General features: G+C 33.5%; 2 protein-coding genes across 2 annotated transcripts; both read right to left on the bottom strand.

The window, feature by feature from the left end:
* Positions 1-665: 665 nt before the first annotated feature.
* On the bottom strand, positions 666-2,021 carry LOC136806007 (putative ATP-dependent DNA helicase Q1). Its single transcript, XM_067062591.1, has one exon. The coding sequence runs from the start codon at positions 1,902-1,904 to the stop codon at positions 1,071-1,073; it is 834 nt and encodes a 277-aa protein (XP_066918692.1). The 5' UTR covers positions 1,905-2,021; the 3' UTR covers positions 666-1,070.
* A 10-nt stretch (positions 2,022-2,031) lies between these two features.
* LOC136808207 (ATP-dependent DNA helicase RecQ-like) lies at positions 2,032-3,238 on the bottom strand. Its single transcript, XM_067064747.1, has 2 exons — positions 2,737-3,238; positions 2,032-2,302 (listed from the first exon to the last, which is right to left on the bottom strand). The coding sequence occupies exons 1-2, from the start codon at positions 3,186-3,188 to the stop codon at positions 2,032-2,034; spliced, it is 723 nt and encodes a 240-aa protein (XP_066920848.1). The 5' UTR covers positions 3,189-3,238.
* Positions 3,239-13,785: the final 10,547 nt, after the last annotated feature.

Raw genomic sequence — 13,785 nt, 5'->3', positions numbered from 1 at the left:
GCCTGGAAGTCTGCCTACCCCTCCCAAATTGAAATATTCGATTAAATTAAAGAGATAGCCCAAAATCATTTTTTCGCCGGAACTTTAAATCTTGAAAAAACGTTCAAATAACCGAAATATATTTCAACCATGGTTGCAGGGTTATAGCGCCTTTTTGAGCCAGTTCCATAAATAAGTACTAGTAATAAATAAACACAAGAATAAAACATAGACTAAAACTTATCTAAAAATTATCTACTTGGGAAACAAAACGGCCAATAACTTCGATAAAATTTAAAGAAGGTGTTTATAGAGTGGAATGTCTTCAAAGTGAAAACTTTCAGAAAAAAACTGGAAACAGTAGAAGGGCTACACCAACTTCGAGAGTAGAACTGTTTTAAAATAACTATATAACCTTATTAATTTAATGATTTCTAAAAATGTTCTCCCTGTGAAATATAAGAAAGTCAATGTCACTGAACTTTAATAGCTACAGTCAATACCTAATGGACATCAAATACATATTTCGAGAAAAATGATAATCTAAAAGAACGTTAATTAAAAAATAAAAACATTTTAAAAGACATATCCAGTAAAATCAACCAAAATGAATAAAAGTGATTGATGATCAAGGGATCTTTTCCTTAAAAAATGGTTATTATAAAATGATTCTTGAAGCTTAAAGTGTGCAAGGGGCTCTCTACCCCTCCCGTTTTGACTATCCCCCATTTTGTTCATAGTTAAATTTTGCACATGATTGCAAAAATTAACCCTTGATTCTAATAATTTCAAAACTAAGAGGCTCTTCAGTAAGTTTACTAAAGACTTTTGGAAACAAAAACAAGCTTTGTTCCAAATTGTCACAAATTCTATTTCTTAATTCCTAACCCCTTTCTTTTGAAAACCATCCTCTCCCTTGTTGTTAACCCCTTGTTTTATAAGGCAATTTTTCTGACCCGTCCGTTTTAATGATTTTTGGTAAGGCCATACCACCCCTTTCAGAAAGGGGGGTTCACACATGTTATTCACTTTGGTTCTGTTTCCCAAGTAGATAATTTTCAGATAACTAAAAAAAAATTTATTCAGTAATGTCACTCTCGCTCAATGTCTTCATCTTCTTCCTCAGTGCCACTACTGCTAGTATTACTCCAGCTGTTCTCATCGTTTGGACCCACAAGCCCTTCTACGTGTTCAGACAATATATCAACATCTTCTTTGTCTGGAGAATGACTATTTACATTTGCAGAGGTTGTAACGTTGTGTCCATACATTTCATGTATCATATCATTGATAATGTCTGTCAAGTATTCACTAGTAATATCAAAAACCCTACCTAGGTAAGCTGTCTCAATATATTCTAGCTTTTCTGCAATATCCTCTGCACGCCGTTCACCAACATTTAGGGATTCGATCAGTGCTGTTTTAAACGTACGCCTTTGGTTTTCAGAAACATCCCTGAGTTTCTCTTCTTCAGGTTCAATAACAGCCGCTTTGTCTGATCTATTTTTTTCACATTCATCACATTTACAGTTCTCACTACACACATTACAACACAGATGAGCAACACTGGGACTTTCACAAGATTCATTGAAAAGAGATAATAACAACTGCCTTCTACATTTACTTTCACTGTTGAGAATGTAAACCTTCAGGTCCGGGTCTCTGATACGGGCAAGGTCGTGAGATCGATAGCATAAGGTTGCTTCACTTTGATGGTTGTCTCTGCCTGCTCTTCCAACTTCCTGAACATATGATTCAATGTCACTTGGCAAACCGTAATGAAATACATATCGAATGTTTGGAATATTTACCCCCATCCCAAGGGCAGAAGTTGCAATTATGACTGAATAGTGGTAGCTGTCAGCTTGAACAAAATCTTTGAGCACATCATCTTTAATGTGCTCTAATGTTTGAGAGTGATACATGGCTACCGTTACTGAGTATTGATCTGTTGTCAGCAATTGCAACTTTGGTCTGAGAGCTATATAAACATCACCACACAGAGCAAAACTGCTGCAATATATGATTGTTTTATTGAAACTCCCATTTGATCTAAATTTTCTCAAGAATAGGTTCCAAAATCTCAACGAAATGTTCTTCCCCTGCCACCTTTACTACATTTAATTTTACGTTTGGCTTATCAGGGGAGAACTTGATCAATTTTGCGTTCTTTAATTCCAATGTCCGGATAATACCTGTTCTGGTTTTACGGTTTGCTGTAGCTGTCAGACATATGATTGGCTTGCGATTAAAGTAGACTTTCAATTTTGCAATTTCACTGTACTGTTTCCTGAAGGCTTTTGACATACGAGATTGCTGACCCCTGAAAAAGTGAAAGTGAAATTAAAAAAATATAAGTTCATATATATTCATCATCAGTTCATATATTCATATGTTCCAGCCCAGCCCTGGTGTATTTCAAAAAAGATGAAAAAGACAAAGATAGATATCATTGTTATAGTTTTGTATTTTGGATCTTTTTGGGTATTATATACAAATTATCTTTCGATAAATGAACCATGACTGATTTTCAAAAAAAATTCACTCCCAGCCCATGACCCATCTAGTTTGAAACTGTCTAGAACGTATGACGTGTATGATCAATCTACTTATACATCATAATCCAATCATTTATAGCCATGCAAAAAAAGTAATTAATGATTGACAGTTGTATCGCAGGACTTAAAATATTATATCAAAGTAACAAAAAAATCATTCTTTCAAAATTTCCAAAATTTGTAAAGTTTGATTACATACCACTTTATAACTAAATGAGCTTCATCAACAACAATCCCAACCAAGCGACTAGCAATAGATATAAGGGTTTCACGGTGACATTCCTCAAGTAGCATTTCTGGGGTGCTGTATATGAGATGGCAATCATCCAAGTCTGATAATTTTGTACCAATGGTCAACTTCTTGGCCTCCAGATTCAACTTTTTGGCTGACTGAATCTGATCAGCTGTTAAAGAGTTCAATGGGCTGACCACTATGCAACAATTTGTATCATCTGTAGCATTCAAATTTTTGTAGACCAATGGGGCCATTTGATAGATCAACGACTTTCCATAGCTGGTTGGAAACACAGCAAGACAATCATTTCCACAGACAAAATGTTTGAGCACTTCTTCTTGTTGAGGTTTAAGCTTAAAATCTAAAATCAAACCCATGGTCTCGAGGGTTTTTTCTATAGCTTTATCCATATCCATTCTCCTCTTTTCACTATGATTTATTTTGTTTTGTTTATACCTGTATAAGATAAAAATAAAATCATTCCCTCCCCCCTCATCCCTCTCCCTATCATCACTGATCACTTTCGGTTTCAGCCGCCCTTTCGCTTTCGATTCAAGAAGGTGAATTCTTTTTGGGTCAGCTTGAGGCGCCATGTCAGGAAAATTTAGTTTTTGACTTTCCGGCGCACAACAAGATTCTTGTTGTAAAATTTTCCGCGGGAGGACTATTTTCCTCAGATGTATAATTTTCAAGCGCCTTTAGAGGTTTACCGTGCGCGTAAGAAAATTACGAACATCTGTTATCAGGTTAGGTAAAGGAGCATTTCAGAGACATTAAGACTTTTGCAGATTTTTATAGATTTCTTTACAAACTTCCCTTGAAGTTATCTTTGAGAATGCTCCTTTATTGTTTAATCTCTCTCATTGTCAAATTTCCAGCCGCATTGACCGAGACAATAGACTTTACTCTGCTTAACTTATTTTTGCGAAACAAGTGATTGTCTTAAAATTGTTTAAATCTATATTTCATCTTGAGTGCAGAGTGGAGATAATTTTCTCGACAGTGTGCCTTGTTTAAGTTTGGATTTTTCTGTTTGGAATTTTCAAAGCACTAAAGCAAGTAATCCTTGGGATGTCACCGGTTGGGAGGACGAACAAAGTTGTTCTAAGGTTTTGGGTCTTGGGATTTCCTCGGGTGGCAGGATGAACAAAGTTGTTCTAGGTTTGGGGTAAGTTTTGACGCGACCAGATTCTCGAATTCTTGAAAATTTGAAATCTGTATAGCTATGCTGTAATCGGATATTTTGTAAATCAATAGATTGAAATCAATCGATAACCCTTTTCTTGATGGACACAATTAATACATTACACATCAACATTTTCTGACGAAACTTTAAAATTTATCTTTAGAACGTTTTAAAAACTTTGAAGTCAAAAATTCAATTACATTCCGAAAATAGAATTTCTCTATCAGTCAAAAAAGTCAAAGAAGATTTGTTCACAAAATCAGAAATTTGTTTAAAAAAAAACCAAGCCAAAGCTATTGATTGACTTCAGGTTGATTGATTTACCAAAGCGATTAAAGATTCTCTTTAAATTTGGGAGGAAAGGTTTATTACCGAATACAAAGTTGTTGTCGATAATTTACCTCCAAATTTTAAGGAGAACAAACGATGTTTTTTATTAAAATTCTACCGGTACTTGGATTCAATCTTTTTTACTTTTTTTGAGCACATGCTCTGTTTTTTAGGTAACTAAGTTTTTCAGTGGGCCCATATTTGAGTCTTTCTGAGTGGCTGCTTACTCCCAATTATAAAGATACACTCGCTTTAGTTGTTTCGATCCCCTTTTCAAGCGGGTGTTTCCCTTTATAAGTGGGTGTTCCCCTTTTCAAGCAGGTGTTCCTCTTGTAAGTATGTAGACCCTTTTGAATGGGTTTGATCCATTTTTATGAGCAAGAGTTAGCTTTCAAATGACTTGTCTTGGTATGAATTGCAACGCGCAGTGACATATGCAAACATAAAATGATCTGTTTCATAACTAATTTCATGAAAAACATCAACCCTTAGCGGCGTGGTTGTCTTTTGACGGACTGGTAATGAGTTTAAAGGGAAAATTTGTCCTTGGCTCATTGTATTTTTAGGCTAGATCCAAATCAAACCAAGCAATTTAACGTCAAAACTTCGACATTTTACCAAGTCTTTGCAGTTGTGTTTTTGATACCATCATCGAGAACAATTTTCATTATATTTTCGTCACCAGTCTCCCTAAAAGCTGACTGACGCACTAAGGGTTGATAGGTATATTTCTGAATTCAACGAGGGGGGTTCAAGGGCTTCCCTCCGTACAAAAGTAAAAAAAAGGGCTTTCCATGATAATAAGGTTTAATTGCCAATTACTCTCTCATTGTTTAAAGTGAATATTTCAAACAATTCCATTCTGTTTTTATTAAATTCGACCACATAACATTTTCATTTGTTGGAAGAAATTTAAAACTAGTATCCCAGTAATGATAGATATTAACTGAGTGTTCTTTGTATCAATAACTGTTTGTTCTCGAGGCGTAGTTTGCACTTTCGTAGCTGTTTTTTTCGTCGGGAAGTACTATGACAGTGTTTTTAAGAATGTACAGGGAATATCTGACCTAATTTTCAGAAATTGTGTATGTTTTCATGAGGTTTATTTTGATATTAGTTAAGGGTAATTCAGAAAAATAAGGTTATCTTATGAAAATACTAAGAAACCTTAAAATGATTGCATGATTAAATTCCTTCACAAAGCTATTGTTGATTGCATAGATTTTTGAATTTAAATTTGTTGAAAAGTTTGCATTTTTTTTACATTTTCTAACAGACAGACAGACAGACAGATGCCTTCCCATGCAAGGGGATAGGCCTCACCAAAAGGTGAGGATCACAGCACCTCCTAAAGCTAAAGTGACCACAAAAAGTATATAACTAAGATGAAAAATGAAACATACTAAAGTAGAAAAAAAAAGGGTAATCTAACTAGAAAAAAAAAAAAAAAAAAAAAAAAAAAAATTTTCTAACAATCTTAATGGTATTCCATCACCGAGTATAATTTCAAAACGAGATCTTTAGAAGATAAGGAGTAGATAACTGGAATTTTACATTCATTCACGCTGAACAAAATTCTCATCTAGATTTCTCTGCCCAATTAAGGCTGAACCGAAACAAAAATTAGAACATTTCATGAGAACAAGACGCACAAACCTCCTTTCATGAAATTTCAGATTGTCAAACTTTTTGGTTTGAAAGTAGACACTTGTGCGATTTTTAGTCTTCAGTGAACGACTTTGAATTAAATTTACCGTTGACGAAGACCTATTTGTATTTTTTTGATGAGTTTGTAAGAGTAAGTAAATACACAGAAGAATTGCTTTTGTATACTCCAGTATTGGGTAGAAAGAACCTTTCCGAAGTAAATTTGGTCGTTAACACAGTCGTCTTTGGGTTATTTTTTTGATAGTTTCTTTCCCTTGACACCTTGTACGACTTGAAGTACATCCCTCAAGTCATTTTATATTGTCTTTCATTTTTTGATTTAAATCCTTTAAGTACCACGGTCGTTTTTTAAAGAAAATCGTTAGTTCAAACTTTAAAGGCGTATATCTCTGGATTTAAAAGGAGTTAGAAGCTCGTTTATTGTTCGTTGGATAGAACCATAGATCCTATGGATAGTCTCTTCTTTCTTTAAAGCGCCTTCGGTGTGGCCCAATTTAGATTTTAGCGGCAGTAAGGAAGAGGGGACAGTTAGGGGAAATAAAAAAGTCAGGATCGCTGCATGGAACTTCCTAATTGATAAAAAGGTGCCCAATAGTAAAACTTCAAATTAATTCGTTAGAGGACAAAATCAAGTAAAGAGAGCCAATTTTAGAGGATCTTGGATCACTCGTTGGCCAAAAATGGTCAAAACACAAACACAATCAAAATCTTAAGATTTTGATTTTTGTCAAATTTTAGCATTTTTTTGACTTTTTGACTTTTGATTTTTTTTCGTTTAATCATGAAACCCAATCCAATCCCTAGGACTCAGACCAAAAATAAAGACTTCTAACTCAGAATGGTCATAAAAGCAGGGCTTCGCCCTCCTATATAACCCATGTCTAATGTACTCATCATTTGTAGTTAATGGGTTTAAGTAGACACTCATGCAATTTTTGGTCTTTCCTGGATTTGAATTTACCGTCGAAGACCTATTTGTATGCTCCAGATGAGTTGAAAAAGTATTCTATTGTAAATTCGCAGAAGGACTGCTTTGTATACTCCAGGTAGTAGAAAGAACTTTTCTGAATTAAGGGCTCTGACCATAGTGAATTTTTCATAATCGCCGTGTTTAAAATGTGTTTTCTGACTGATGTAACCAACAAAACTATGGCATGTTATACATTTTCTGTTCTGACAAACTATTCCTAAATCTGAAAATTCAAAAATTGCATTGAAAAAATTTGATCAAGAAGAAAATGAAGATTTTTGCGAGGAAGAGTATTTCAACTTTGAAGAGCTTAGTTTCGGCGAAGAAAAAACATTTTGAAAATATTTTCGCAGTAGATGGTGTATCTTTTACCGAACAATAAATATTTTTGCGGAAAATTTTTGTAAATGCTTCTTTGTCTCTAAATCTTCAAAATAGTGGTTTTTCATCAATTTTTCATCTGGATTTTGCTTAAAAAAACAGTCATAACTTTTGACACATCTTTTTAGAACAATTTTCCGCAAAATTTAAAATAGTTCAATTCTTTGCAGACAGTGTAAAGAAATTTTGAAATAAAAAAGTTAATTACCCATTAAAACTAAGCACTTTTTGTACAAGAGGGTGATGCAACATATTATTAACATCTTTTTAAAGTTCATAACGTCATTTTTGCAATCAAATTCTTAATTACTCTTAAGGGATTCGATTAAAAAGCAATTTATAAAGGTAATTCTTTGGTAAAAGTGTTAAGGAACCTGAAATATAACTTTCATGTACAGATACCAAAATCAATTTTTGGACTATGGTCAGAGCCCTTAAAAATGGTTCACACAGTAGACGATATCGGCTTTAGGGATTCTCCCCGAATGATTACCCATGATGCATTGCGCAAAAAGATTCACGGACAATATTGACTTACTGAATTTTTTTGTGCAATGCATCATGGGTAATCATTCGGGGAGAATTTCGTTAAGCCGATATCGTCTATTGTCTTTGGTTTTTATTCTGACGGCATCTTTCCCTTGGCATCTCTAAGACTTGATGTACATCTGTCTAGTCATCTTATTTGTCTTTCCTTTTGGACCTACCTCAGTGGGGTGTGGCTCAAAAAACGCATGTTTATTTATAAGAATCATTATTAATAAGCATACATCAATGTTCTTAGTCAAATTATTCAAATTTTTTTATCAGGAAGATGTTTTTTTGCTCATGAGGGCTTACTTTTAAAGAATATAAGTGTTTAGACATGACATTTTGGTTATTTGGCTTGTTTTTATAGAAAAACTGGCCAAATTCGATATTTTTTTATAAGCACACTATCAATTACTTAGATATTAGCTTTTCTCGAGATTGGCTCTTTCATTCTTTATGATTTTTTGCACAGAGATGCATAACTTTAAACCCTCGAATGTGACGGAGCTTGATTTTGTAAAAACAAAATTTTGGGTAAATTTCAGCTAAAGACGGCTGAAAAAGGGTTTTTGGACTTTGTTAAATATTAGATCTTTGCTTTTTTTTCTGATTTTTTGCATGAAAGTAAGTAGAAGATGGCTCAAGCAGATTTTTGTAAAAAAAATGAATTTTTCAGCTCAAAAAACGCATCTTCTTTTTGCTCGCGAAGTCTTGAATATGAAAGAATATTTCAAGAGCATGAAATTTTCTAAACTCTAGAAATTTTAATAGATCGTCACCATTTGTGTGTTCTGAATGATTGTTCAATGGTCACGCTCATGTAGATATCAATTATATATGTGTTAAATTCATAACCAGGTAGGTCCATTTAAAAGTATCACTTGTTTTGATTCTAAAGTAGACACTTATGCAATTATTAACTATTTCCCGTTTTCCAAAAGGGGAATATTTGTTAAAACGGGCTTTACACGTATTCACGTGATGTTACATTTCTCACGGATGATGACATGTGGCTTTCCCTATCTACTTCGTGCTATAAAAGGGTAACAAGCGACGACTTACACATTTCATACTACACTTCCACGACTATTTGAAACATAACCTCACTTTATTATGAAAGGGTGTCATACTATCATACTACACTTACACATGACCCTCTACCATAATAACATAATACAAAGTGAGAATACAATATACCCCTCAGGTAATGGTAATTGCAGTAATTTCGGTAATCACGGTAATCACACCCTGTATACAACGCATACGTATACACCCAAGCGTCCTGGTGATTAAAAAAAGCATTGCCCACACTATTAAAGTCTATTCTTAGGAGGTCATCACTGTGAAGAAATTTCACTAAAATATTTTTTCAATATAAAGTTATGATACAAAGTTGATAAGTGATTGACCCCAAAAAACAGCAGAAATCAGCGTTTTTAGACTTCAATCAGCTTATAATTTTGTTTGATATCTTTTGACTGAATGATTATTTTTGAGAAATTTTTTCACGGTGATGACGTTCGATGATCAAGGATTCACTTCAGTGAAAATAATAGTTATAGCACCTTTCTACAAGATCTTCATTTTTTTCTTCTTCATTTTCATCTTCATTTTTAGAATTTTTTCAAAGATTTTTTTATTTCAAATTGTTCCTCTCACTAACATCTTTCCAATGATACCAAATTTATGAAAATTAAAGAATTCCTTCAAAAGTTATAGATAAATGAAAAAAGAGTGCACACTTATCGTGAATAGACTTTAATAACAGATTGCTTGATCACAAAAGGTTCACAGTAAAAAATACTATTACCCACAAAGAGTGGCGGAAAAACTATTACCCACACAGAGTGGTGTGAATTACGTTCTCGGCGAAGAGGCCGATAAAAAGAATTTCTCCACTCGAGTGGATGGATTGACTTATGTTCTCGGTGAAGACGCCGATAGAACAAACTTTTACCACTTGCGTGGATTGAAATATTATTTTCTCGCGACAAAAGCTTTTTCCAAACTAACCAGAGATTTGGGAAACTGACTTTCGAAAAAACAATCCAAGGTAACTTTAATCAGGCACACAAAATGTATGGAGAGACTGCAGGTAAGCAGTGTGCTACTTTTGAAAATTTGAGCTCTAGATTGCTTAAAAATACACTCAAAACATGCACATAAAGACAATTATGACAAATTAAAAAATAAAAACTTTGCATTTTGCAAAATAACCATTTTTGAAAAAATTATTGCCCCCCCCCCTCAGTTGCTGCTACGGCACTGTATAAAAAAGAATATTGGAAACTTTTTTTTGTTACAGATATAAACCATACCATTAGTACCATCATATATAACTGTAAAATTCAAGATTTAATTGGTAGCTCAAAAATATTTCTTGAATTTAATTCATAAAAATTTAAAAAATTGAAATTACAAGTCTCGTAAATACATTTTTAATACCATAATGTCATTTACAAGTTGAAAAAAGAGGAAAATATAAGAAACTGGTCCCAAATTTGAAAAACTAACTAACCAAAGTCTTCAAAGATTGATCTATGAACTTTGTTAGCTCCAAAATTTATGTCTAATAAAACCAAAGATAACCGTACGAAAGATTTTTGTTGTAAAACGCGCCAAAGGCAATGAAGATGAAAGAAGCTCTTCAGTCTTGATGTTTTCTGGGAAAATGAAAAGAATTTAAGGTGCAAAACTAGATTCAAATTCCAAAAAATGAAAATATTTTTTATAGCTAAAATAAAAGAGATAATATCATGCTGCTAAGATATATATTACTGATGAAAAGAAATATAATTCTAAAATTAAAAAAAAATTAAAATTCATAAATTCAAATTCAAATTAATAGGAATGAATTGTTGTTTATTCAAATTTTATAGCTTATCAAGATCATAAAAAAGTCAATAGTTTTTTCCTAGCTTTTAGCTGAGGAGGTAGCCGGTTCGATTCCTGCCACTTTCTATCAAGTGTAGCTCATTGGATAGAGCACTTCAGCTTCAAGGCATTACAAAGGCTACAAAGAACAAAAAAGGATTTTGAATACTGAAATAGTTTGTCCTTCCCAGCTGGCACACGACGTTGTTTCAACGTTCATCTAACGTTATATGGACGTTGTGAACGTTACATAAACGTTAAAAGAATGTGTTGTGTGCCAGCTGGGTTGTTACTCTTCTGTGCTTTTTTGTAGGGAGTTAATTATGACCCCTGAGTTTTATGATATTTCTTCTTATTCGACTCTTCCTACACTAATCGCAATTAAGAGTATATTCTGAATTGATGAATTTTAATCAAACAATCAAAAAATAAAAATAACTTTTTGGAACAATAAATATGAAATTCGGAAATAAATAATTGGATTTTTGAAATGAAATTTATAAAACAAAGTTTGAAATTCTAAATTGTAAAAATCTATTTTTAAGTGATTCAATCATCAAAATAAGACATAGATGTTCACATAAATCTTAGCTGATCAAGATAATAAAGAACGAAAAAGTGCAAAAACTTCAAAGGCATGACCCAGAACATGGCTCGGGAGGGAGGGGGAGCTACACCTAAAATTTGCCATATAAGAGTTGGGAGCTGCTTGTTTTTCCAGGTGGGGGGAGCTCAATCTTGGGGGGGGGGGGGGGGGCTGCATTAGTTTATGTAACTCTGGGGGTTAAATAACACTTCTTGAATATTTTTTTTTACTGTTGGTTTTTAATTTCTCTAAACCTTTATGTTTTCATGCAAAGTGTGATCTGGTCCTTAAAATGCAAAAATGAAGACATTCTATTGCATTCACTAAAAGTGCACACACATGTAGATAGCGCTTTGCAAATGCCATAAAGTTTTTCCCCTATATTGGACCTAAAATTTTATCAGGTTGGGGGGACCTTGTTCTCAGGGGGGACCTAAATTAAGTCTTAAGAACCCCATGTTAGAACATGAAATTTCCTTCGTTTTTTTTATTTCTTTGATCTTACCGGCAACATGCTATAAATATTTCCACACAAGGAATCCCCTTTCCATTATACCATACATTAATTTTTATAGTCTGACTCCCACCTTTCTTTTACTAAGGCAAAGTATGACCTTCATTTTTAAGGAAATATTTAGTTGCAAATTTGCGATTCTTGTTTATTTACTGAACAACTTTGAATTTACCGTCAAAGACCTATTTGTATGCTCTTGATGAGTTGAAAAAGTATTATATTGTAAATTCGGAGAAGGACTGCTTTGTATATTCCACTAAGAAGGAGCCTTTCTGAAGTAACGTTGGTTCACGCAATTGTCTTTGGTTTTTATTATGACGGCTGCTTTCCCGCCTTGACATCTCGCATTACTTACACTACACTTCTCTATTCATCTTATGATTTCTATTTTTTTTTGGTTTTAAAGTAGACACTTATGCAATTATTAGTCTTTACCGAAGGACTTTGAATTTACCGTGGAAGACCTATTTGTATGCTCTTGATGATTGGAAAAAGTGTTCTATTTTAAATTCACAGACGGACTGCTTTGTATACTCCAGTAGTAGAAATGAATGAATTAAAGTTGGTTCACACAATTGTCATCTTTCCCTTGGCACCTCATACGTATTGAAGTACGTCTGTCTAGTCATCTTATATTGGTTGATCGAGAAAAGGCTGTTTTTTTGTCCTTTTTTACTACTTTATAAAGTCAACCAGCAATAAACTTTGTTTGATATCTTTTGATTGAATGAATTTTTAGGAAAATCTTTTCACAGTGATGATGATCTAAGATTGAAGAATCACTCCTGCGAATATATGGTACTTATACCACATTTCTACAAGAAGTTTGTTTTTTACTTCTTCATTTTTCATCTTCATTTTCTTTTATTTTTTAAATTTTTTTGCTAGTTAATATTCCACTCACAAAGATTTGCAACTTGATTCAAATTCTATCAAAAGTTACAGCCATTTTTGTCTCAGCTGCAAATAAATTTTGAGAAAGACTTTAGAATTTTGCTCAAGTAAATCCTATCTTGAAATGAAGCATCTTTACTTTACAGTGATCAAAACGGGTTTTTTAATTTGGTGTTCATAATTCTCTTCCGGTTAGTTGCCAAAATTACCTTAGAAATATTTGGAATCACTAGCGCTATAACCAACCTGTAGGCTATCTGAGACTTTAAAGTGTTTTAAAAGCTTTGTCGATTTCTATATGATTGTGTATACCACCGAGCAAATTTACCAGTTTCTAGCAATCTGGATTTAAATTCGGGGCTTAGCTTGTGGCATTCTCGAATTGATTGTAGCCAAGTCTGATTTGCATCTCTGAGGTTAAAAGTTTGATGTTTGTTGATATTGACCATCTTTTCAATTTTGATTAAGTCTATGAAACTCGAATCCGGATTCGTAACTATGCTTATAAACCATTTTGGACCTACCGGGAGGTCCTAAATTCATAAGTTTGTCCATCCGTTTATGCGTCCGTAAGACGTCAGGATTCTCATAGTAAAAGTGGCTGAAACTGTTTTCCCACGAAAATGTTTTGTTTGGCGGTAAAAATTGGAGCTTGGTTTTTCGGAAAATTCCCTTTTTTTGCATAATGATGTAAAAACTTTCTGATAGTTCCCAATTTTCAAAAGAAAATATTGTTGGGAAAAGTAAGGGTAAAAAACTTTTTTGTTTTTTGTGTACAATCGTCTGGTTATTCTTTCCTGATTTTTGAACAATGATGCGAAATGGTTATCCTCAAAATATGAATTCCAGACTTTCAAGAAAAGAAGCTTAGGCAAATTTGAGCTGAACCTTTTGGAAATTTGCTTTATTTTGTCGAGTAATCTTTACTGTGTGTTTATGCTCAAAGCATAGTTTGATCTCCAAAAAAATGGCGGATTTGTACGTGGCTCTACTTACCACTAAAAACATTCCAAATCCAGTGTTAAAGAAGTTTCTTCGTGCTTTCAAGCTTACTCATCTCCAGAGTCTCTGTGCTGTGC

Source organism: Clytia hemisphaerica, unplaced genomic scaffold, assembly GCF_902728285.1.
Source record: "Clytia hemisphaerica strain Z4C2 unplaced genomic scaffold, Clytia hemisphaerica genome assembly, whole genome shotgun sequence".
Lineage (NCBI taxonomy): Eukaryota > Metazoa > Cnidaria > Hydrozoa > Leptothecata > Clytiidae > Clytia > Clytia hemisphaerica.
The sequence above is the reverse complement of the archived record's forward strand: the minus strand, read 5'-3'. Positions and strand labels throughout refer to the sequence as shown.

Excerpts from the sequence above, each read along its gene's own strand:
- LOC136806007 (XM_067062591.1), bottom strand. The coding sequence starts at position 1,904 with ATGTATCACTCTCAAACATTAGAGCACATTAAAGATGATGTGCTCAAA.
- LOC136808207 (XM_067064747.1), bottom strand. The coding sequence starts at position 3,188 with ATGGATATGGATAAAGCTATAGAAAAAACCCTCGAGACCATGGGTTTG. Across the intron at positions 2,303-2,736 it reads GCTCATTTAGTTATAAAGTG|GGGTCAGCAATCTCGTATGT; the intron begins GTATGTAATCAA and ends TCACTTTTTCAG.